The 26,105-nt window shown below is 42.9% G+C and overlaps 1 protein-coding gene across 2 annotated transcripts; it reads left to right on the top strand.

Moving 5' to 3' along the window:
* Positions 1–1,176: 1,176 nt before the first annotated feature.
* gclm (glutamate-cysteine ligase, modifier subunit) lies at positions 1,177–24,858 on the top strand. Of its 2 annotated transcripts, XM_061882984.1 has the most exons (7): positions 1,179–1,480; positions 7,731–7,793; positions 14,614–14,698; positions 18,311–18,367; positions 18,444–18,646; positions 23,684–23,798; positions 23,868–24,858. In XM_061882984.1, exons 1-7 carry the CDS (start codon positions 1,346–1,348, stop codon positions 24,035–24,037), a joined length of 828 nt encoding a protein of 275 aa, XP_061738968.1. In that variant the 5' UTR covers positions 1,179–1,345; the 3' UTR covers positions 24,038–24,858. The 2 variants fall into 2 exon arrangements, with proteins under 2 accessions (XP_061738969.1, XP_061738968.1); XM_061882985.1 differs by lacking the exon at positions 7,731–7,793 and having other exon boundaries at positions 1,177–1,480.
* The last annotated feature ends 1,247 nt before the right edge of the window (positions 24,859–26,105 follow it).

Genomic DNA, 26,105 nt, shown 5'->3' with positions numbered 1-26,105 from the left:
TTTCTTATGCAATATTTTACTTTGAAAATATCCCCTGTTATAAATAAAGTGTTTAAAAAAAAATCTTAAAAGGGGCGGGCTTCGATTGGTTAAAAGTACGGAACTTCCGTTTCCGGATTTTCCCAGGACCCGCCATCGATTGAAATTACAAATAATTATAAAAAAATAAATTAAAAAAAGTTTAAAAAAATTATATTTCTGAAATAATTAATGAATATAAAATAAAAAGTCGAAATAATGAGATAAAGTAAAAAATGATGAGATTTAAAAAATGCAGGTATTATTAAATATGACACAAAGACAATTATGAGCTTAAAAAGTAGTAATTATTAATTTTATACTTTTGAATTTTTATCTCGTAATTGCGACTTTATCTCATAATTTCGACTTTCTACTTCATGGTTACGACTTGCCATTGGGATGTTTTCATTTTTTATTGGCGCAAACTGGCTTCTATATGTTTCTTATGCAATATTTTACTTTGAAAATATCCCCTGTTATAAATAAAGTGTTTAAAAAAAAATCTTAAAAGGGGCGGGCTTCGATTGGTTAAAAGTACGGAACTTCCGTTTCCGGATTTTCCCAGGACCCGCCATCGATTGAAATTACAAATAATTATAAAAAAATAAATTAAAAAAAGTTTAAAAAAATTATATTTCTGAAATAATTAATGAATATAAAATAAAAAGTCGAAATAATGAGATAAAGTAAAAAATGATGAGATTTAAAAAATGCAGGTATTATTAAATATGACACAAAGACAATTATGAGCTTAAAAAGTAGTAATTATTAATTTTATACTTTTGAATTTTTATCTCGTAATTGCGACTTTATCTCATAATTTCGACTTTCTACTTCATGGTTACGTTTTTTATTGGTGCAAACTGGCTTCTATAATTTTCTTATGCAATATTTTACTTTGAAAATATCCCTTGTTTTAAATAAAGTGTTTAAAAAAAATCTTAAAATGGGCGGGCGTCGATTGGTTAAAAGTACGGAACTTCCGCTTCCGGATTTTCCCAGGACCCGCCTTCGATTGAAATTACAAATAATTATAAAAAAATAGATTAAAAAAAAAAGCGATGTTGAAATGTTTTTGTTTCAATTATGATGGAATATTTTCATTTCTAATTAAAAAAGTAAAAAGGTTGAGATGATCCAGGGGGCGTGTCGTTGCCGGCGTTCCCCTCCGACCTCCACGACTGCGCCTGAGCGGCGGAAGCAGCAAAGTCATCCTGACGCCGCGGCTTTTCTTCCACCGGCAGCCGAGGCAAGAACGTGACTTTGTTACCGCGGTTCTTCAACCTATTTGTTGGTGTGACTCCCCGAAGGCAAATAAGGACACATGGATCCCCGGAACCCGAACACGGAGGCCAAGAAGATGTTGCTGAGCCACGCCAAGACCTTGAGGCTCCACACCGGAAACCTGGTCAACAGAACTCGCCTGAAGAAGAAATGTCCGTGTTCTCCCAGCGAGGAGGTAAGACTTTGACCGTCGACGCCAGCTTAAAGGCCTACTGAAATGTGTCATACTTCATCATTTGGCGATATTGCCATATTTTTGCTGAAATGATTTAGTAGAGAACATCCACAACAAAGTTGGCAACTTTTGGTCGCTAATAAGAAAGCCTTGCCTGTACCGGAAGTAGCAGACGATGTGCGTGTGACGTCACGGGTTGTGGAGCTCCTCACATCTGAACATTGTTTACAATCATAGCCACCAGCAGCTAGAGCGATTTGGACCGAGAAAGCGACGGTTTCCCCATTAATTTGAGCGAGGATGAGAGATTGGTGGATGAGGAAAGTTAGAGTGAAGCACTAGTAGGGGTGTGGGAAAAAATCGATTCGAATACAAATCGAATCGTTTACGTTGTGCGATTCAGAATCGATTCTCTTTTTTTTTTTAATTGATTTTTTTTTTTTATTGACATTTTTTTTTTTTAATCAATCCAACAAACCACTACACTGCAATACCATAACAATGCAATCCAATTCCAAAACCAAACCAAGCTTAAAGGCCTTATTTAAACGGGGACAGCAGGTCCATTCTATGTGTCATACTTCATCATTTCGCGATATTGCCATATTTTTGCTGAAAGGATTTAGTAGAGAACATCCACAACAAAGTTGGCAACTTTTGGTCGCTAATAAAGAAAGCCTTGCCTGTACCGGAAGTAGCAGACGATGTGCGTGTGACGTCACGGGTTGTGGAGCTCCTCACATCTGAACATTGTTTACAATCATAGCCACCAGCAGCTAGAGCGATTTGGACCGAGAAAGCGACGGTTTCCCCATTAATTTGAGCGAGGATGAGAGATTGGTGGATGAGGAAAGTTAGAGTGAAGCACTAGTAGGGGTGTGGGAAAAAATCGATTCGAATACAAATCGAATCGTTTACGTTGTGCGATTCAGAATCGATTCTCATTTTTTTTTAAATTGATTTTTTTTTTTTATTGACATTTTTTTTTTTAATCAATCCAACAAACCACTACACTGCAATACCATAACAATGCAATCCAATTCCAAAACCAAACCAAGCTTAAAGGCCTTATTTAAACGGGGACAGCAGGTCCATTCTATGTGTCATACTTCATCATTTCGCGATATTGCCATATTTTTGCTGAAATGATTTAGTAGAGAACATCCACGATAAAGTTGGCAACTTTTGGTCGCTAATAAAGAAAGCCTTGCCTGTACCGGAAGTAGCAGACGATGTGCGTGTGACGTCACGGGTTGTGGAGCTCCTCACATCTGAACATTGTTTACAATCATAGCCACCATCAGCTAGAGCGATTCGGACCGAGAAAGCGACGGTTTCCCCATTAATTTGAGCGAGGATGAAAGATTGGTGGATGAGGAAAGTTAGAGTGAAGCACTAGTAGAGGTGTGAGGAAAAATCGATTCGAATACGAATCTAATCGTTTACGTTGTGCGATTCAGAATCGATTCTCTTTTTTTTTTAAATTGATTTTTTTTTTAATTTACTTTTTTTTTTTTAAATCAATCCAACAAACCACTACACAGCAATACCATAACAATGCAATCCAATTCCAAAACCAAACCAAGCTTAAAGGCCTACTGAAATGAGATAGCAGGTCCATTCTATGTGTCATACTTCATCATTTCGCCATATTGCCATATTTTTGCTGAAAGTATTTAGTAGAGAACATCCACGATAAAGTTAGCAACTTTTGGTTGCTAATAAAAAAGCCTTGCCTGTACCGGAAGTAGCAGACGATGTGCGTGTGACGTCACGGGTTGTGGAGCTCCTCACATCTGAACATTGTTTACAATCATGGCCACCAGCAGCTAGAGCGATTTGGACCGAGAAAGCGACGGTTTCCCCATTAATTTGAGCGAGGATGAAAGATTGGTGGATGAGGAAAGTTAGAGTGAAGCACTAGTAGGGGTGTGGGAAAAAATCGATTCGAATACAAATCGAATCGTTTACGTTGTGCGATTCAGAATCGATTCTCATTTTTTTTTTAAATTGATTTTTTTTTTTTATTGACTTTTTTTTTTTTTAATCAATCCAACAAACCACTACACTGCAATACCATAACAATGCAATCCAATTCCAAAACCAAACCAAGCTTAAAGGCCTACTGAAATGAGATAGCAGCTCCATTCTATGTGTCATACTTCATCATTTCGCCATATTGCCATATTTTTGCTGAAAGGATTTAGTAGAGAACATCCACGATAAAGTTGGCAACTTTTGGTCGCTAATAAAAAAATCCTTGCCTGTACCGGAAGTAGCAGACGATGTGCGCGTGACGTCACGGGTTGTGGAGCTCCTCACATCTGAACATTGTTTACAATCATGGCCACCAGCAGCTAGAGTGATTTGGACCGAGAAAGCGACGGTTTCCCCATTAATTTGAGCGAGGGTGAAAGATTGGTGGATGAGGAAAGTTAGAGTGAAGCACTAGTAGGGGTGTGGGAAATAATCGATTCGAATACGAATCGAATGGTTTATGTTGTGCGATTCAGAATCGCCGCCTGTAGCTGAGATAGGCGCCAGCGCCCCCCGCTACCCCAAAAGGGAATAAGCGGTAGAAAATGGATGGATGGATGGATTCAGAATCGATTCTCATTTTTAAAAAAACAACTTTTTTTTCTTTTTAATCAATCCAACAAACCACTACACAGCAACACCATAACAATGCAATCCAATTCCAAAACCAAACCTGACCCAGCAACACTCAGAACTGCAATAAACAGAGCAATTGAGAGGAGACACAAACACCACACAGAACAAACCAAAAGTAGTGAAACAAAAATGAGGATTATCAACAACAGTATCAATATTAGTTCTAATTTCAGCATAACAGTGATTGAAAATCCCTCATTGACATTATCATTAGACATTTATAAAAATAATAAAAAAGAACAATAGTGTCACAGTGGCTTACACTTGCATGGCATCTCATAAGCTGGACAACACACTGTGTCCAATGTTTTCACAAAGATAAAATAAGTCATGTTTTTTGTTCGTTTAATAGTTTATTGCAATCAGTTGATAAAACATTGTCCTTTACAATTATAAAAGCTTTTTACAAAAATCTACTACTCTGCTAGCATGTCAGCAGACTGGGGTAGATCCTGCTGAAATCTATGTATTGAATGAATACAGAATCGTTTTGAATTGGAAAAGTATCGTTTTTGAATCGAATCGAAAAAAATCGATATATTATCGAATCGTGACCCCAAGAATCGATATTGAATCGAATCGTGGGACACCCAAAGATTCACAGCCCTAAGCACTAGAAATAAAAATAAAGGTAACGGCAGTGGGAGCGATTCAGATGTTATTAGACACATTTACTAGGATAATTCTGGAAAATCCCTTATCTGCTTATTGTGTTACTAGTGTTTTAGCGAGATTATAAAGTCATACCTGAAAGTCGGAGGGCTGCGGTGACCGCCAGTGTCTCTATAGGAAGCCATATGGAGGAGCCAAGCTGCCTTTTTGATAGCTGCTGCAGGAGGATGCAAACTCCGCTCAAGTCTCCGGTAAGAGCCGACTTAATATCACAATTTTCTCATCCAAAAACTTGCTGGTTGACATGTGGTAGAGAAACATGTTCGCTTGACCGCACCGCTCCATAGTAAAGCTTCACAACAAACAAAGAAACACCGGCTGTGTTTGTGTTGCTAAAGACAGCTGCAATACACCGCTTTCCACCAACAGCATTCTTCTTTGATGTCTCCATTATTAATTGAGCAAATTGGAAAAGATTCAGCAACACAGATGTCCAGAATACTTTGTAATTATGCGATTAAAGCGGACAACTTTCAGCCGTGATCGGTGCTGGGCTAAAATGTCTGCTCCAACCAATAACATCACAAGCACGCGTCGACATAAGCGTCATCATTCTGCGACGTTTTCAACAGGATACTTTTCGGGAAATTTAAAATTGTAATTTAGTAAACTAAAGCGTCCGTATTGGCATGTGTTGCAATGTTAATATTTCATCATTGATATATAAACTATCAGACTGCGTGGTCGCTAGTAGTGGCTTTCAGTAGGCCTTTAATGAATCCATGTTTAATGAGCGAGGTTGTCTAACACAGTGTTTTTAACCACTGTGGGTTCTTCCGAAGATGTCGTAGTGGTTTGTGCAGCCCTTTGAGACACTTGTGATTTAGGGCTACATAAATAAACATTGATTGATTGATACATTCGGTAACCGAATATATTCGGCCGAATATGGCAAAAAAAGCCACATTCGGCCTTCGGTGGAATGAGTTAAAAACAAGGCCGAATAGTGGCGTGTGACGCAATTTTTTGACGCGGTGACGCAATCAACCAACGTGCAGTGACGTTGGGATATGTTGTGTACCTGTATAAGTGTATGAGGTTACAATGTTGTGTACCTGTATAAGTGTATGAGGTTACAATGTTGTGTACCTGTATAAGTGTATGAGGTTACAAGCACACACTTATTGAGATTTAGTGGGGCCTCTGTTTACATTATTAGCCTGTTGTGTAGGCTACCTGTATAAGTGTATGAGGTTACAAGCACACACTTATTGAGATTTACTTGAGCCTTCTGTTTACATTATTAGCATATCTACTGTGGCTCAGCAGACTTTTGCCAAAAGGACAATAATTCATTTGTTGTGGGTTTATCCACTTTAATGCACTTTATTTTTTTTTTGGAATGCATCTTTTGTTTGAAGGCCTTATATAAATGAAAAACTTTGTGCTTTTTTTTGAAAAGCAAAGGCTACTGGAATATTAAAAAAATATCGATATTCAATAAAAAAATACTTTATTTGAAAAACATTTCTAAATATTTATTCTAGGCTATTTATGCAATATTAAAAAAATTGTGAAAAACTGCATTCATTATTCGCTATTCGGCCTTCGGCCAAGCGTTTAAATTTTATTCGGCTTCGGCCACAAATTTTCATTTCGGTGCATCCCTAGTTTAAAGTCATATCCAACAATTGCCACAACCACTTTTTACTGTCAACTGAGTTTCATTTTTTAATGATTAATTAAACGTGACAGGGAAACAATGGCTGAATGAAGTTTGGGAAAATGTATGTCGACTTTTCCTACAACAAAGGCGTTGACAACTCCCTCTGTGGTCCACAACAAAATACTTGTATATTTATTTGTCGTCCATCCATCTCCATCCATCTTTTTCCACTTATCCGAGGTCGGGTCGCGGGGGCAGTAGCCTAAGCAGGGAAACTCTGACTTCCCTCTCCCCAGCCACTTCGTCCAGCTCTTCCCGGGGGATCCCGAGGCGTTCCCAGGCCAGCCGGGAGACATAGTCTTCCCAACGTGTCCTGGGTCTTCCCCGTGGCCTCCTACCGGTTGGACGTGCCCTAAACACCTCCCTAGGGAGGCGTTCGGGTGGCATCCTGACCAGATGCCCGAACCACCTCATCTGGCTCCTCTCCATGTGAAGGAGCAGCGGCTTTACTTTGAGTTCCTCCCGGATGGCAGAGCTTCTCACCCTATCTTTAAGGGAGAGACCCAAACTCATTTGTGCCGCTTGTACCCGTGATCTTATCCTTTCGGTCATGACCCAAAGCTCATGACCATAGGTGAGGATGGGAACGTAGATCGACCGGTAAATTGAGAGCTTTGCCTTCCGGCTCAGCTCCTTCTTCACCACAACGGATCGGTACAACGTCCGCATTACTGAAGACGCCGCACCGATCCGCCTGTCGATCTCACCATCCACTCTTCCCTCACTCGTGAACAAGACTCCGAGGTACTTGAACTCCTCCACTTGGGGCAGGGGCTCCTCCCCAACCCGGAGATGGCACTCCACCCTTTGTCGTATATATGTTATTCAATGTTGGCGCTAGGAATTTTCAAAATGGGGTCCCAGGAAGGGGGCACCGATATTCGCGAGTCTCCCGGAAAAATCTGAGGGTTGGCAAGTATGCTTGAAAGTCCTTAAAAAGTGCTTGAATTTGGCCATGGAAAAGGTGTAGGAACCCTGAACGGGACGGCACAGTTGTTATTATCAGCTATTTTCTATTTTTATTTCAAGATACAGTTTAGTACTGGTATCGACTCCAAGGTACGGGTATCACAATCGGTGCTGTATTGATTCAAATGTGAACGGTAGATGTACAGTACTAGTGAAGCCACGTGTGGTCCAGATGTTACCTTTGGAAGCGTCGCACATAAATACAATCTTGGCCTCCAGTTGAGGAAATGTCAGCTTTATGTGCTAACTTGACCTTCCCATCTTCTCCAGCTCCAAGAGTGCATCCAAGCGACACTGAGCAGCTGGGTCTCCACGATACAACCCCCGACGGAGGTAAGGCCACCTCGGGCAGAGTCGGGCCCCGGTTCAAAAAGCCAGGCTGGGTTTAGTTGACGCGTCCACTGGGGATTCCAACACCGCTAATGTGACCGACTTCAAAGGATGTGTCAGAGCCAATGTTCATGCAGCGGCAGAAGTCTCACTGGGGGAATGGGATCATTCACATCTGTTTACACTGCACACCAAATCTCAGATTGTTTTTTTTACCAGTCTTAAAGGGGAACATTATCAGCAGACCTATGTAAGCGTCAATATATACCTTGATGGTGCAGAAAAAAGACCATCTATTTTTTTAACCGATTTCCCAACTCTGAATGGGTGAATTTTGGCGAATTAAACGCCTTTCTGTTAATCGCGCTGGAGGCGATGACGTCAGAATGTGACGTCGCCGAGGTAACACACCCACCATTTTCATTTTCAACACATTACAAACACCGGGTCTCAGCTCTGTTATTTTCCGTTTTTTTGACTATTTTTTGGAACCTTGGAGACATCATGCCTCGTCGGTGTGTTGTCGGAGGGTGTAACAACACTAACAAGGAGGGATTCAAGTTGCACCACTGGCCCCAAGATGCCAAAGTGTCTGCCGCCAGACCCCCATTGAATGTGCCAGAGTGTCTCCACATTTGACCGGCGATGCTAAGGCAGACATGGCACAGAGTAGTATGGATAACCTGCAGATGCATTTGCAACGATAGTCTACGAAATCACAAAGGTGAGTTTTGTTGATGTTGACTGCCAGCTAATCGATGCTAACATGCTATGCTAATCGATGCTAACATGCTATTTACCGGCGGTGCTAAAGCAGACGTGGTACAGAGATGTATGGATAACCTGTAGATGCATTTGCAACTATATTACGTTTCCTTCCACCCACATTTAATGCGAAACAAACACTTACCAATCGACGGATTGAAGTTGCTCCAGTGTCAAAAGATGCGAAAGTCCTGATCGTTTGGTCCGCACATTTTACCGGCGATGCTAACGCAGCTATTCGGCCATGCTATGGCTATGAATAGCGTCAATAGCTTCAGTTTCTTCTTCAATATTTTAATACTCCAACCATCTGTTTCAATACATGCGTAATCTGTTGAATCGCTTAAGTCGCTGAAATCCGAGTTTGAATCCGAGCTAATGTCGCTATATCTTGCTGGGGTATTCCCATTGTTTGTTTACATTGGCAGCACTGTGTGACGTCACAGGGAAATGGCCAGTGTCTTCGCAGAGAGCCGAAAATAAGGCACTTTAAAGCTTTATTTAGGGATATTCCGAGACCGGTAAAATTTTGAAAAAAATTTCAAAAAATACAACAAGCCACTGGGAACTGATTTTTATTGTTTTTAACCCTTTTGAAATTGTGATAATGTTCCCCTTTAACGCTCCAAAGCGCGTCTCATCTGGTCTTTTTGTATCAGGTCTGGGCCACGCCAGGAACGACGTTTACACTGCAGGCCAAAGTTGCCCAAATCTTGTTGTTTTTTTGAATCAAAACAAAGGAAGTTGACCGCATTCTGCAAATGAACAAGAAAGTAGCTTTTTTGGATTGATTGATTGAGACTTTTATTAGTAGATTGCACAGTACAGCACATATTACCTCCAATAGGTTTTTCAACTTGTTTAACTCGGGGTCCACGTCAATCAATTCATGGTTAAAAAAAGTTTGTTCCCCAAGGACACAACGGCAGTGACTAGGATGGGGGAGGTGGGGATTGAACATGGAACTCTCAAGTTGCTGGCACGGCCACTCTACCAACCGAACTATACCGCCCCAGCTACTACCGTATTTTTCGGGACTATAAATCACAGTTTTCTTTCATAATTTGGCCGGGGGTCCGACTTATACTCAGGAGCGACTTATGTGTGAAATTATTAACACATTTCCGTAAAACATCAAAAATTATTATTTAGCTCATTCACGTAAGAGACTAGACGTGTAAGATTTCATGGGATTTATGGATTAGGAGTGACAGATTGTTTGGTAAAGGTATAGCATGTTCTATACCAGGGGTAGGGAACCTATGGCTCTAGAGCCAGATGTGGTTCTTTTGATGACTGCATCTGGCTCTCGGATAAATCTGAGCTGACGTTGCTTAACACGATAAATAATGAATAATTCCACTTGTAATCACAGTGTTAAAAATAACGTTCAAAATATAAAATATTCTCATGCATTTTTATGTTCAAGAAGTTGGTAAGAAGTCATTTATTTATTATTGGTTAGTGTGGGGCTTGCCCTCCAGAGGGTTCTTCAGACCACCAAGCACTGACATGAGAGCCAGTTTCAGGGTTACAATATTGTTTTATTTTTCTATAAGTCTCTCAGTTGCTTTCCAGCAATTGTCTTTTTCTCTATCCTTATCGCTCGTGCTCTGGTTTCTAACCCCAAGCCCGTCTCTCCTCCTGGCTGCTGCTTATAACATAGCGACAGGTGATCGGACAAAAAGGCCCAGGTGGGCCATCTACGCACCTGTCGCTGAATTCGCCGCCTATCGCCTAACCCTGCTTCGCTGCAGGCTCGCGGGTCACGCCCCCTCCACAGTTAGCTTCAGAATAACAATATTATTACAAAGAGTAAGAGACCTCTCTAGAAATGTTGCTCTTTCTTAAAAATGCACGCGTCTTGTTGTGTTCAGTGTTTAAAAAAATATTATATGGCTTTTACAGAAATACATTTAAAAATATTTGGCTTCTTGGCTCTCTCAGCCAAAAAGGTTCCCGACCCCTGTTCTATATGTTATAGTTATTTGAATGACTCTTACCATAATATGTTAGGTTAACATAACAGTTGCTTATTTATGCCTCATATAACCTACACTTATTCAGCCTTTTCTTCACTATTCTTTATTTATTTTAAATTGCCTTTCAAATGTCTATTCTTGGTGTCGGGTTTTAGCAAATAAATGTCACCCCAAAATGCGACTTATACTCCAGTGCGACTTATATATGTTTTTTTCCTTCTTTATTATGCATTTTCGGCAGGTGCGACTTATACTCTAGAGCATGGGTGTCAAACTCTGGCCCGCCGTGTAATTTCATTTGGCCCTTGAGGCAATATCAAATTAACATTAAAGCTGGCCCGCCGGTGTTATACAGCGGTGCCGCTTTAACACCGCATTCACCGATTTCCCGGGAGACTCTCGAATTCCACCGGACTCTCCCGGTGCAACCATTCTCCCGAATTCCACACGGACAACAATATTGGGGGTGTGCCTTAAAGGCACTGTCCTTAGCGTCCTCTACAACCTGTCGTCAAGTCTGTTTTCCATCCATCTTCTTCCGCTTATCCGAGGTCGGGTCGCGGGGGCAACAGCCTAAGCAGGGAAACCCAGACTTCCCTCTCCCCAGCCACTTCGTCCAGCTCTTCCCGGGGGATCCCGAGGCGTTCCCAGGCCAGCCGGGAGACATAGTCTTCCCAACGTGTCCTGGGTCTTCCCCGTGGCCTCCTACCGGTTGGACGTGCCCTAAACACCTCCCTAGGGAGGCGTTCGGGTGGCATCCTGACCAGATGCCCGAACCACCTCATCTGGCTCCTCTCCATGTGGAGGAGCAGCGGCTTTACTTTGAGTTCCTCCCGGATGGCTGGCAGAGCTTCTCACCCTATCTCTAAGGGAGAGACCCAAACTCATTTGGGCCGCTTGTACCCGTGATCTTATCCTTTCGGTCATGACCCAAAGCTCATGACCATAGGTGAGGATGGGAACGTAGATCGACCGGTAAATTGAGAGCTTTGCCTTCCGGCTCAGCTCCTTCTTCACCACAACGGATCGATACAACGTCCGCATTACTGAAGACGCCGCACCGATCCGCCTGTCGATCTCACCATCCACTCTTCCCCCACTCGTGAACAAGACTCCTAGGTACTTGAACTCCTCTCTTGGGGCAGGGTCTCCTCCCCAACCCGGAGATGGCACTCCACCCTTTTCCGGGCGAGAACCATGGACTCGGACTTGGAGGTGCTGATTCTCATTCCGGTCGCTTCAACTTTAACACTGTTACAAATATGCGCCACAGTGTGAACCCACACCAAACAAAAATAACAAACACATTTTGGGAGAACATCCGCACTGTAACACAACAGAACAAATACCCAGAACCCCCTGCAGCACTAACTTTTCCGGACCGCTACAATAAACACTCCCCCCTCTCCCCGCTACCAACAAACCCGCCCGCCCACCTGAGCCCGACATTAACTGAGCCGTAAAAAGGCCTGAATGGTTGATTTATTCATTGTTATTTTATTTTCAAACGTATTAGCCTGTGGAAAAAGTTAATGTTGATATTTACCTCAGAAGGCTGCAAATACAAAAGAGGCATTCATTTTTTATTTAAATTTGATTTGATATGCCATTGATATGTTTTAAATATTTTTGTTATTATTATTTGAAACTCAATTTTGCATGTGACTATAAAGTTATACAAGCCTTGCTTGTTCAATATTCAATACAAAACTTCTCTGGGTCCTATTAAAATGTTCATTTGTTCAACCTCGGCCCGCGGCTTTGTTCAGTTTTAAATTTTGGCCCACTCAGTATTTGAGTCTGACACCCCTGCTCTAGAGCAACTTATACTCCGAAAAATGTGGTATATCGGTATCGGTTGATATCGGAATCGGTAATTGAGAGTTGAACAATATCGGATATCGGCAAAAAAGCCATTATCGGACATGTCTAGTGGCAACTTTTATTTTATTTTGTTGTGACAGTAGTGATTTACAAAGTCACCGTATGGAACTTTGCATGCATGTGAGGTTAGAGTCACATTGGGGTCACATTGGGGTCACATTAGGGCCACGTTGGGGTCACATTGTGGTCACATTGGGGTCACATTGTGGTCACATTGGGGTCACATTGTGGTCACATTGGGGCCACATTGGGGCCACATTGGGGTCACATTGGGGCCACATTAGGGCCACATTGGGGTCACATTGGGGTCACATTGGGGCCACATCGGGGTCACATTAGGGTCACATTAGGGTCACATTGGTGCCACATTGGGGCCACATCAGGGTCACATTAGGGCCACATTGGGGTCACATTGGGGTCACATTGGTGCCACATTGAGGTCACTTTGGGGTCACATTGGGGTCACATTGGGGCCACATTGGGGTCACATTGGGGTCACATTGGCGCCACATTGAGGTCACATTGGGGTCACATTGGGGCCACATTGGGGTCACATTGGGGTCACATTGGTGCCACATTGAGGTCACATTGGGGTCACATTGGCGCCACATTGAGGTCACATTGGGGTCACATCAGGGTCACATTAGGGCCACATTGGGGTCACATTGGGGTCACATTGGGGCCACATCGGGGTCACATCAGGGCCACATTGGGGTCACATTGGGGCCACATTGGCGCCACATTGAGGTCACATTGGGGTCACATTGGCGCCACATTGAGGTCACATTGGGGTCACATTGGTGCCACATTGAGGTCACATTGGGGTCACATTGGTGCCACATTGAGGTCACTTTGGGGTCACATTGGGGCCACATTGAGGTCACATCGGGGTCACATTGGTGCCACATTGGGGTCACATTGGGGCCACATTGAGGTCACATCGGGGTCACATTGGGGCCACATTGGGGTCACATTGGCGCCACATTGAGGTCACATTGGGGTCACATTGGTGCTACATTGAGGTCACATTGGGGTCACATTGGTGCCACATTGAGGTCACTTTGGGGTCACATTGGGGCCACATTGAGGTCACATCGGGGTCACATTGGTGCCACATTGGGGTCACATTGGGGCCACATTGAGGTCACATCGGGGTCACATTGGTGCCACATTGAGGTCACTTTGGGGTCACATTGGGGCCACATCGGGGTCACATTGGGGCCACATTGGGGTCACATTGGGGTCACATTGGGGTCACATTGGGGCCACATAGGGGTCACATTAGAGCCACATTAGGGCCACATTGGGGCCACATTGGCGCCACATTGAGGTCACATTGGGGTCACATTGGCGCCACATTGAGGTCACTTTGAGGTCACATTGGTGCCACATTGAGGTCACTTTGGGGTCGCATTGGGGCCACATTGAGGTCACATCAGGGTCACATTGGTGCCACATTGAGGTCACTTTGGGGTCACATTGGGGCCACATCGGGGTCACATTGGGGCCACATTGGGGTCACATTGGGGCCACATTGAGGTCACATTGGGGTCACATTGGGGTCACATTGGGGCCACATCGGGGTCACATTGGGGCCACATTGGGGTCACATTGGGGCCACATCGGGGTCACATCGGGGTCACATTGGGGCCACATTGGGGTCACATTGGGGCCACATTGGGGTCACATTGGGGCCACATTGGGGCCACATTGGGGTCACATTGGGGCCACATCGGGGTCACATTAGGGCCACATTGGGGTCACATTGGGGTCACATTGGGGCCACATTGGGGTCACATTGGGGCCACATCAGGGCCACATTAGGGCCACATTGTGTGCATTTACACTGGAGTCTGATAAAGATCACATTTGACTTGCAGTGCAAACAGTCCGCTAGAAAAAGATCCAATTTGGCCTGCAGTGTAAACATAGTCCTTGTTTGGGTCTTCTACTGACACTTGGAGATAACGATCCAGCTGGGGAAGGACACACCCGGGCTTTATTATCTCAGCTTCTAAACTTTAAACTCCTGCCACTCTTTTAACTTTAGCACAATGTTGACACACGCCTTAACATACTTAAATAGCAAATACTTTGTAAAAGCACACAAATAATATTTAACTTGTTAAATTTTCTGGATTTTTTTTTGCTCGAAGGTGAGACAGAAACCAAACTTGCTTTTCTCGTTTTAGAACCTCCCAGACACGCTGGACTGCAACATCCCGCTGGCTGCGGACGCCATCGCACCTGAGGAGAGGGAGGAGCTTAAGGTGTCAGGTAAGTACTGCTCGTTAAAGTAAAGTTAAAGTAGCAATGATAGTCACACACACACACTAGGTGTGGTGAAATGTGTCCTTTGCATTCGACCCGTCCCCTTGTTCACCCCCTGGGAGGTGAGGGGAGCAGTGAGCAGCAATGGTAGCCCCGCCTGGGAATCATTTTTGGTGATTTAACACCCAATTTCAACCCTTGATGCTAAGTCTTTGGTATGCCTCAGCCGGGGTTTGAACTCACAACCGGCCGCACAAGTCCCAGGATGCAAAAAATGTCCAAAACGCACCCAGCAAAGTTCCACGGGAAGTGTGGGAGAAAATTCGTCAAAAGTCCCCAAAAATGTTCAAAATATCTACCCAGGTTCGAGTCCCACAAGTCCCGGGATGCCCCAAATGTCCATCACACACCCAGCCGAGTCCCATGGGGAGGGGGGATAAAAGTTGGAAAAGGGGGCAAAAGTCCCAACAATGTTCAAAATACCTACCCAGGTTCGAGTCCCACATGGAGTGCCACAAGTCTTAAGACTTGTGATTTTGGAGACATTTTACCGGCTTATCTCACTTTTCTCCTCGCCTTCCTGTGGGACTTTGCTGGGCGCGGTTTGGACATCTTGGGCATCCCGGCCGGTGGCAGGACTTGTGGGACTCGAACCTGGGTAGGTTTTTTGGGACTTTTGCCGACTTTTCCAACTTGTATCCCCCCTCCTCGTGTGTTTTGGACATTTCGGGCATCCCGGGACTTGCGCGGCCATACATAAGATTTTATGTTAGATTCTTTTACTTGTTTTAAGGGTTTTGGTCCTAAATGATCTCAGTAAGATATTACAGCTTGTTGCTGAGATTTGATGACCTATGTTGAGTAAAACATGCTTGAAAATATTTTTGTCCAAATGTCCAAAACACACCCAGCAATGGTGCACAGGAAGGCGGGAAAGAAGAGGGGAAAAGGCGGCCTAAATGGTCAAAAGTCCCAACTTTGTCCAAAATACCTCCCCGGGTTCCAGTCCCACGAGTCCCGCCGCGGCCGCACAAGTCCCAGGATGCAAAGAATGTCCAAAACGCACCCAGCAAAGTTCCACGGGAAGTGTGGGAGAAAAGTCTGCAAAAGTCCCCAAAAATGTTCAAAATACCTACCCAGGTTCGAGTCCCACAAGTCCCGGGATGCCCCAAATGTCCATCACACACCCAGCCGAGTCCCATGGGGAGGGGGGATAAAAGTTGGAAAAGGGGGCAAAAGTCCCAACAATGTTCAAAATACCTACCCAGGTTCGAGTCCCACATGGAGTGCCACAAGTCTTAAGACTTGTGATTTTGGAAACATTTTCCCGACTTATCTCACTTTTCTCCTCGCCTTCCCGTGGGACTTTGCTGGGCGCGGTTGGGACATTTTTGGCATCCCGGCCGGTGGCAGGACTTGTGGGACTCGAACCTGGGTAGATTTTTTTGGGACTTTTGCCGACTTTTCCAACTTGTATCCCCCCTCCCCGTGTGTTTTGGACATTTCGGGCATCCCGGGACTTGCGCGGCCATACATAAGATTTTATGTTAGAGTCTTTTACTTGTTTTAAGTGTTTTGGTCCTAAATGATCTCAGTAAGATATTACAGCTTGTTGCTGAGATTTGATGACCTATGTCGAGTAAAACATGCTTGAAACTATTTTTGTCCAAATGTCCAAAACACACCCAGCAATGGTGCACAGGAAGGCGGGAAAGAAGAGGGGAAAAGGCGGCCAAAATGGTCAAAAGTCCCAACTTTGTCCAAAATACCTCCCCGGGTTCCAGTCCCACGAGTCCCGCCGCGGCCGCACAAGTCCCAGGATGCAAAGAATGTCCAAAACGCACCCAGCAAAGTTCCACGGGAAGTGTGGGAGAAAAGTCTGCAAAAGTCCCCAAAAATGTTCAAAATATCTACCCAGGTTCGAGTCCCACAAGTCCCAGGATGCCCCAAATGTCCATCACAAACCCAGCCGAGTCCCATGGGGAGGGGGGATAAAAGTTGGAAAAGGGGGCAAAAGTCCCAACAATGTTCAAAATACCTACCCAGGTTCGAGTCCCACATGGAGTGCCACAAGTCTTAAGACTTGTGATTTTGGAGACATTTTACCGGCTTATCTCACTTTTCTCCCCGCCTTCCTGTGGGACTTTGCTGGGCGCGGTTTGGACATTTTGGGCATCCCGGCCGGTGGCAGGACTTGTGGGACTCGAACCTAGGTAGGTTTTTTGGGACTTTTGACAACTTTTCCAACTTTTATCCCCCCTCCCCGTGTGTTTTGGACATTTCGGGCATCCCGGGACTTGCGCGGCCATACATAAGATTTTATGTTAGAGTCTTTTACTTGTTTTAAGGGTTTTTGTCCTATATGATCTCAGTAAGATATTACAGGTTGTTGCTGAGATTTGATGACCTATGTCGAGTAAAACATGCTTGAAACTATTTTTGTCCAAATGTCCAAAACACACCCAGCAATGGTGCACAGGAATGCGGGAAAGAAGAGGGGAAAAGGCGGCCAAAATGGTCAAAAGTCCCAACTTTCTCTAAAATACCTCCCCGGGTTCCAGTCCCACGAGTCCCGCCGCGGCCGCACAAGTCCCAGGATGCAAAGAATGTCCAAAACGCACCCAGCAAAGTTCCACTTTCGTTAGGAATGTCGCAGAGATATGAAACAAAAACCTCTATGTAGGTCTGACTTAGACCTACATTTCCCAATTTAAACTTCTATAGCAAAAATCAACAGAAATTTTGCAAAAACTCATTCAAAGCAAAGTTTTTGCGAAAAATTCAATTTTTGTGTTTTTGAGCTGTAATTTGACCCCCTTAAAATGCTTCAAAACTCACCAAACTTGGCACACACATCAGGACTGGCAGAAATTGTGATTTAGTGAAAAAAAACCCTGCGCAAAGTAACCTAAAAAATGTCATTTTTGCCTCTTTGAGCTGTAATTTGACCCCTTTAAAATGCTTCAAAGTGCAAGTTAAAGCTCTACTATACAAAGCGAAAGCCATTTATCAACAACATCCAGAAACGTCGATCTGTAATTTGACCCCCTTAACATGCTTTAAAACTCACCAAATTTTACACACACATCAGGACTGGAGAAAATTGCCATCTAATAAAAAACCAAACCCTAAAAATCTAAATTGCGCTCTAGCGCCCCCTAGGAAAAAACCCAGACAAAACTGCATGTAACTTCTGTTAGAAGTGTTGTAGAGACATGAAATAAAAACCTCTATGTTGGTCTGACTTAGACCAGGGCTTGAGTAGCAGCGGCAGCAGCCAAAGGCGGACCCGACCAACGCTGCTTGCAGCTTTAATTTTACTAATTTTGGAGGTCTCGACAAGCCAATGTGGCCACTGAGTCAAAATATTTGCCCAGCTCTGGTGTATTCAATAAGCTTCTTTTTTCCCTCTATCCTCTTGTCGTGGGACAGACTGGCTCATACATGCACATGCACCCTCCACTGTTTGCTATTTCTAATAGAAAGTAGCGTATAGTTGTGTTAGAATTGGGAAAAACTCCGATTAGAAAGTGTATCCAAAAGGTGTTAGTAATATTTGTACATTTCAAAGTTGTGATCAGTGAAAAAAATTAGTAAATATTTTCTGTGTTTGTGCAGCCAAGTTCTTCCTGTTTGAATCGGATCAGTCCTCCATCAGAGACGCGGTAGACATGGGTACGTTGCAGGACTGTTTTTAAAAAAAAGGTACGTGGTCGTACTCAAACTGAACATGTCTTCGTCTCCTCTCCAGCCTGTCAGACGCTGGCCGTGTCCCAGCTGGACTCCGTCATCATCGCGCCGCGCGGCCTCCTGGGCGTCGACAACCGCACCTTGGCCCCCCTCCAGCCGGCGTGGGAGGAGCTGGAGACTCTGGTCCGCAGTCAGAGGATCGCCGCCATCGGTACCGCCGACCTGGACAAAGACCTGCTGGAGCAGCTCTACAACTGGGCTCAGGTACAACTATCGGGGAAAATCTCAACCTTTATCCTCAACACGTCCTTAGATGATGAGAGAGTGCATAGCGCCACCTTCAGTATGGTGGCAGGGGCGCACTTACCTACACAATACATTCTCACCATAGTTACTGGATATCAGGAGTTCAATTAAATTTGTCGTTTATTTTACTCGATTTCACTTTCTGGCCATTTTTCACATTTTATAAGATACCGTATTTTTCCGATTATAAGTCACAGTTTTTCTTCATAGTTTGGGTGCGACTTATACTCGGGAGCGACTTATGTGTGAAATTATTAACACACTACCGTAAAATACAGAAGAAGAAGCGGCACATTTTTTACCTTTGGAGTTGGCAGAGTTGTTTAGAAGCGACATCGAGGAAGAAGATTTCATCATATTTATCGATTAGGACCAGAGGTGGGTAGTAACGCTAGATTTACTCCGTTACATCTACTTGAGTAACTTTTGGGATTGATTGTACTTCTAAGAGTAGTTTTAATGCAACATACTTTTACTTTTACTTGAGTATTTTTATAGAGAAGAAACACTACTTTTACTACGCTCCATTTATCTACATTCAGCTCACTACTCGCTACTGATTTTTATCGATCTGTTAATGCACGCTTTGTTTCTTTTTGGTTTGTCAGACAGACCTTCAAAGTAGGATCTATCACATGCCTGCGTTTCACCAATCAAATGCAGTCACTGGTGACGTTTGACTCCGTTTCACCAATCAAATGCAGTCACTGGTGACGTTTGACTCCGTTTCACCAATCAAATGCAGTCACTGGTGACGTTTGACTCCGTTTCACCAATCAAATGCAGTCACTGGTGACGTTTGACTCCATTTCACCCATCAAATGCAGTCACTTGTGACGTTTGACTCCGTTTCACCAATCAAATGCAGTCACTGGTGATGTTTGACTCCGTTTCACCAATCAAATGCAGTCACTGGTGACGTTCGACTCCGTTTCACCAATCAAATGCAGTCACTGGTGACGTTCGACTCCGTTTCACCAATCAAATGCAGTCACTGGTGACGTTTGACTCCGTTTCACCAATCAAATGCAGTCACTGGTGACGTTTGACTCCGTTTCACCAATCAAATGCAGTCACTGGTGACGTTTGACTCCGTTTCACCAATCAAATGCAGTCACTGGTGACGTTTGACTCCGTTTCACCAATCAAATGCAGTCACTGGTGATGTTTGACTCCGTTTCACCAATCAAATGCAGTCACTGGTGACGTTTGACTCCATTTCACCCATCAAATGCAGTCACTTGTGACGTTTGACTCCGTTTCACCAATCAAATGCAGTCACTGGTGATGTTTGACTCCGTTTCACCAATCAAATGCAGTCACTGGTGACGTTCGACTCCGTTTCACCAATCAAATGCAGTCACTGGTGACGTTCGACTCCGTTTCACCAATCAAATGCAGTCACTGGTGACGTTTGACTCCGTTTCACCAATCGAATGCAGTCACGGGGGACGTTTGACTCCGTTTCACCAATCAAACAGAGCCAGGCGGTCACATGATTAACTGCACACTTTTTTTTTTTTTTAATAAACCTTTATTTAAAAATTTCAACATTTACAAACAGTTGAAAATAATAATCAAAGTAAGTACAAAAACAGTACAAAACGGTATAAAAACCGTACAAAACAGCGCCAGGGGGTTGTAAATTCAAAGTAACAAAAATAGAATGCAAAAAAAAAAAAATATATATATATATACATATTTATATAAAATAAACAAAGTGCAAAGCCATAGGCTCACTCATTCTCAGTAAATAACTTAAATTTGGAACACAGCATCATCGTTTTCACAGCTTTTTGCTTGTTAGAGGTAGAGTGTTTTAATGTAGAGTTCTAAATCTATTTTTAAAGGCACAAAAAACAGGTCGGGTATTGAGAAACTTACATTTATGAATATAAAACTTAGCCAGTAGTATAATGCAAAGGTAATATTTTTTTTCAATACAGTGTAAAACCAAATATATATTATTTAATATATATTATTGTTTTAGTTGCTTAAAAAGGGGAACATTATCAGCAGACCTATGTAAGCGTCAATATATACCTTGATGGTGCAGAAAAAAGACCATCTATTTTTTTAACCGATTTCCCAACTCTAAATGGGCGAATTAAACGCCTTTCTGTTTATCGCGCTGGAGGCGATGACGTCAGAATGTGACGTCGCCGAGGTAACACACCCACCATTTTCATTTTCAACACATTACAAACACCGGGTCTCAGCTCTGTTATTTTCCGTTTTTTTGACTATTTTTTGGAACCTTGGAGACATCATGCCTCGTCGGTGTGTTGTCGGAGGGTGTAACAACACTAACAGGGAGGGATTCAAGTTGCACCACTGGCCCCAAGATGCCAAAGTGTCTGCCGCCAGACCCCCATTGAATGTGCCAGAGTGTCTCCACATTTGACCGGCGATGCTAAGACAGACATGGCACAGAGATGTATGGATAACCTGCAGATGCATTTGCAACGATAGTCAACGAAATCACAAAGGTGAGTTTTGTTGATGTTGACTGCCAGCTAATCGATGCTAACATGCTACGCTAATCGATGCTAACATGCTATTTACCGGCGGTGCTAAAGCAGACATGGAATTGAGATGTATGGATAACCTGTAGATGCATTTGCAACTATATTACGTTTCCTTCCACCCACATTTAATGCGAAACAAACACTTACCAATCGACGGATTTAAGTTGCTCCAGTGTCAAAAGATGCGAAGGTCCTGATCGTTTGGTCCGCACATTTTACCGGCGATGCTAACGCAGCTATTCGGCCATGCTATGGCTATGAATAGCGTCAATAGCTTCAGTTTCTTCTTCAATATTTTCATACTCCAACCATCTGTTTCAATACATGCGTAATCTGTTGAGTCGCTTAAGTCGCTGAAATCCGAGTTTGAATCCGAGCTAATGTCGCTATATCTTGCTGTGGTATTCCCATTGTTTGTTTACATTGGCAGCACTGTATGACGTCACAGGGAAATGGCCAGTGTCTTCGCAGAGAGCCGAAAATAAGGCACTTTAAAGCTTTATTTAGGGATATTCCGAGACCGGTAAAATTTTGAAAAAAAATTCAAAAAATACAACAAGCCACAGGGAACTGATTTTTATTGTTTTTAACCCTTTTGAAATTGTGATAATGTTCCCCTTTAAGAGATATTCCTGCCTCTGAATTTGCTCATTGCTATTTTTATTTTTTTGTGCATTACTTGTTGCCGTCATCATTAAACAAACAGGTTACTCATCAGTTACTCAGTACTTGAGTAGTTTTTTCACCACATACTTTTTACTTTTACTCAAGTAAATATTTGGGTGACTACTCCTTACTTTTACTTGAGTAATACTAACCCTAAGTAACAGTACTCTTACTTGAGTACAATGTCTGGCTACTCTACCCACCTCTGATTAGGAGTGAGAGATAGTTTGATAAAGGTATAGCATGTTCTATATGTTATAGTTATTTGAATGACTCTTAGCATAATATGTTATGTTAACCTAGCAGTTGCTTATTTATGCCTCATATAACCTACACTTATCCAGCCTGTACTTCAATATTCTTTATTTATTTTAAATTGCCTTTCAAATGTCTGTTATTGGTGTTGGGTTTTTTCAAATAAATTTCCCCAAAAATGCGACTTATACTCCAAAAAACACAGTACTCACTTTGTGCTTTTAGTGGCGTAGTGAAACCAATATCTAAGTTCCATTTAAAGCAGTGTGGGTGGCACTGGGAGCAGGTGGGTAAAGTGTCTTGCCCAAGGACACAACGGCAGTGACTAGGATGGCGGTAGCGGGAATCGAGCCTGGAACCCTCAAGTTGCTGGCACGGCCACTCTACCAACCGAGCTATGCCGCTATTTTATCAGCTTTAAACGGTCATCATAATAATAATACAATACTTTCTTGAAGGAGGTGTAAATTGTAGTGTCTGGGAAGAGTTAGTGCTGCACGGGGTTCTAAGTATTTGTTCTGTAGTGTTTGTTGTGTTACGGTGCGGATGTTCTCCCAAAATGTGTTTGTTCATTCTTGTTTAGTGTGGGTTCACATATTTGTAACAGTGTTAAAGTTGTTTATACCGCCACACTCAGTGTGACCTGTATGGCTGTTGACCAAGTATGCCTTGCATTCACTTGTGTGTGTGAAAAGCCGTCGATATCATGTGATTGGGCCGGCACACAGACTGTGCCTTTTAAGGCACAGTGATGAATGAAATGTATAAATTATCATTTAAAATCATTTTTAATTGAAGACTCTTGTTGGAGAAGACTTTGATGAGCACAGAGAAAGGAAGAGAAAAGACATTTGATAGTATTTCTCCCTTTCTTTATAAAAGTGCTGGCACTCACAACTTTCTTTGGCCCCATGGTGGATTATTTTGCAGTCAAAAAATCACATTTTATAGAGGATAGTTGAAGAAAACAATGTCAAATGCATATAAATTATGAATGAAATGTATAAATTATCATTTTTAATTGAAGACTCTAGTTGGAGAAGACTGATATGCACAGAGAAAGGAAGAGAAAAGACATTTGATAGTAGTTCTCCCTTTCTTTATCAAAGTGCTGGCACTCTCAACTTTCTTTGGCCCCATGGTGGATTATTTTGCAGTCAAAATCACATTTTATAGAGGATAGTTGAAGAAAACAATGTCAAATGCATATAAATTATGAATGGAATGTATAAATGATCATTTTTAATTGAAGACTCTAGTTGGAGAAGACTTTGATGAGCACGGAGAAAAGAAGAGAGAAGACATATGATAGTATTTCTCCCTTTCTTTATCAAAGTGCTGGCAGTCACAACTTTCTTTGGCCCCGTGGCGGATTTTTTTGCAGTCCAAAGTTAGGCCGACCCTTTAACGTGACAATATATGAAAACCGGGGGCAAACAAATGTCACTGAAAACCCAATCATGAGATAAAAGCGAGGTACCACGGCACGGTGCCACTGTGGTGTCTGAGATGCATGTCAACTACCGAGTGCCTCCTTGGGAAGCAGGTGAAGCCCAGCAGCAACCAAGTGAACCTGGCCTCCTGCTGCGTCATGCCCCCCGACCTCACCGCCTTCGCCAAGGAGTTTGACATCCAGCTCCTGACGCACAACGATCCCACCGGTGAGCGCCCCCTCGCTTTTTTTCCTTTGGCGCTCCGCCTCTTCATTCCCGCCTCCCGTCCCCACGCAGAGTTGATGTCCGCCGCCACCTTCCAGGAGGCCATGCAGGAGGGCACGCAGCATCTCAGCGCGGGCGACTGGAGGCTGGAGTGGGTCTTGCGCTACTCCGTCATCGTCAAGAGCCGCGGCATCATCAAGGCCATGGGCTACCTGTTCAGCGCGAGGAAGGCGGACCTCTAGCGCCCCCTATCTGTATCGATTTGTAGCACGTGCAAAGTTCTGCAACATGGCCGCTGACTATCAACAGGAACCATGACATCAGTTTACCTTTCTTGTCAGATAACTACATCCTCTTTTACTACTTTTTATCAAAACATGGAAGATATTATTGCCAGATCCGTCACTTTTCATATGAACTTATCTGCTGATTTGAGTCCCGGTTTGAACCGTGAGAAAACATGTCCGTGCTCACAGACAAAGGAAGTCAGGCTTCCATGCACCTTTCTTGTGTGCCTGATTAAATCCATCCTGCACAAACAAATCTGTGCTGTTAATACGCAGCTGTTTTACATCCGATCTGGATCGTGTCGAGCTTTGTACAATATTCTTGGGAACATTTAGTTTTGCTAAGTGCATCATGCCTCGTAACGTGGAAGACGGTTGTAGCATCTTTGCCCGTTCAAATGTGAAGTGCCTGGCAGCAGTCGAGCCTGCGTCTGAATATTTCTGGAATACATTATTTCTTTGCAACTTATATCCATTCCACAATTTTTTTTTTATTTAAGTACATCAATTTAACCATCATGTTCTAAATTAAAGAGTCTAATGTAATCTATTTGTGATATGAACTAATTTTATTGACTTATTGGATGGCCTGAACGGCCAGTAAGAAGTCATATTTGGATTTCAGGGTTGCTAGAAGTTTGTGCTACGAATGGGATTTTAATAGGGCATTCTATTTATGAATCATAAGTCATATGATCTGGTAAATAACATAAAAATATGCTGTAATGCACTGTAAACATATCTGTATATCACTTTATTAAAGTGTATAAAAAATATTGGTTGTGCTGCTGCTTAAAACGTAACATGGTCTCTTTTGCATTTATTTAATTATTACGGCGTTAACTTATTTTAAACATGCATATTGTGACGTTATGAGCTAGGGCAGGGGTGTCCAAACTTTTTCCACTGAGGGCCGATCACTGAAAAATCGAAGCAAGCCGGGGTCAATTTGATATGTTTTTATTTCAAAAAAACAATACAATATATGTTGAAAAATATACATTTAGGCCTCCACTCAGGCTTGAACCCAGGGACCCCAAAGGATTTTGGTCAAAAAAATATTTAAAATGTGTCGTTATTTTGTATTATTGTTATTCAAGGTTTAAATCTCTAGATCAACATTAGGTCCATCTGTCAATATAACGTTTTTAAAGATTTAACTTGTATGCCCTTTTTGTCAAAGAAAACCCTGTTTTATTATGGAAAAAAAAACACAAAATATGCAATAGTTTCCCCCAATAGAATTTTAAAGTGGAATATTTGAGATTATAGAATAATTGGAGCCTTAAAAATGTCAACACATGACACCAATTACCCGGAGGCCGCACTTTGGACACCCCTGAGCTAGGGAATATACAGACTACACTACCCAGCATGCCACAGTGGTGACGAGCGTGCGCAGTGGCCCCCGGCAGCTGGAATGTGGTTATGAGCGCGCTGTGTGAGTAAACGTTGATAACTCGGCCAACACGCCTCGTCTGCGTTTATTACAATTAAACGGACAACACATGGTGTCGGAAGTGGCGTGTTGGCTGAGTTCTCAAAGTTTACTTACATTCTAGCTGCCTGCCTCGCTACATACAACACTCAACGGGGCCACTGCGCAATGTGCGCATGCTCGTCACTACTTTAGCATGCTGGGTAGTGTAGTCCTAAAATTCCCTACCACATAACATCACATTTCCCCCGATAAAGAAATGTTTAGCTCAACGGCTCCACTGCGCATGCTCGTTACTAATGTAGCATGCTGGGTAGTGTAGTCCTTATATTCCGTAGCTCATAACATCACAAAGAAATAATGTTGAGTTCGATCAAGCATTTTTTTTATTAACATTGTAACCACATTTGCAAACAACTTTTCTCTTTATAGAATTTTCTTTCAATAAAGAAATAAAGTGCAGCAACGTCAACGCATTACAACAAACACGCTTACAATGTTTTTTTTCTTTTTATTTATCTCCTTCATTGCAGTGCATTTTTGATCAATAGACAATTAAACTTTAGCAACGAAACACATATTTAC

Source organism: Nerophis ophidion, linkage group LG22, assembly GCF_033978795.1.
Source record: "Nerophis ophidion isolate RoL-2023_Sa linkage group LG22, RoL_Noph_v1.0, whole genome shotgun sequence".
Taxonomy (NCBI): Eukaryota; Metazoa; Chordata; class Actinopteri; order Syngnathiformes; family Syngnathidae; genus Nerophis; species Nerophis ophidion.
The sequence above is the reverse complement of the archived record's forward strand: the minus strand, read 5'-3'. Positions and strand labels throughout refer to the sequence as shown.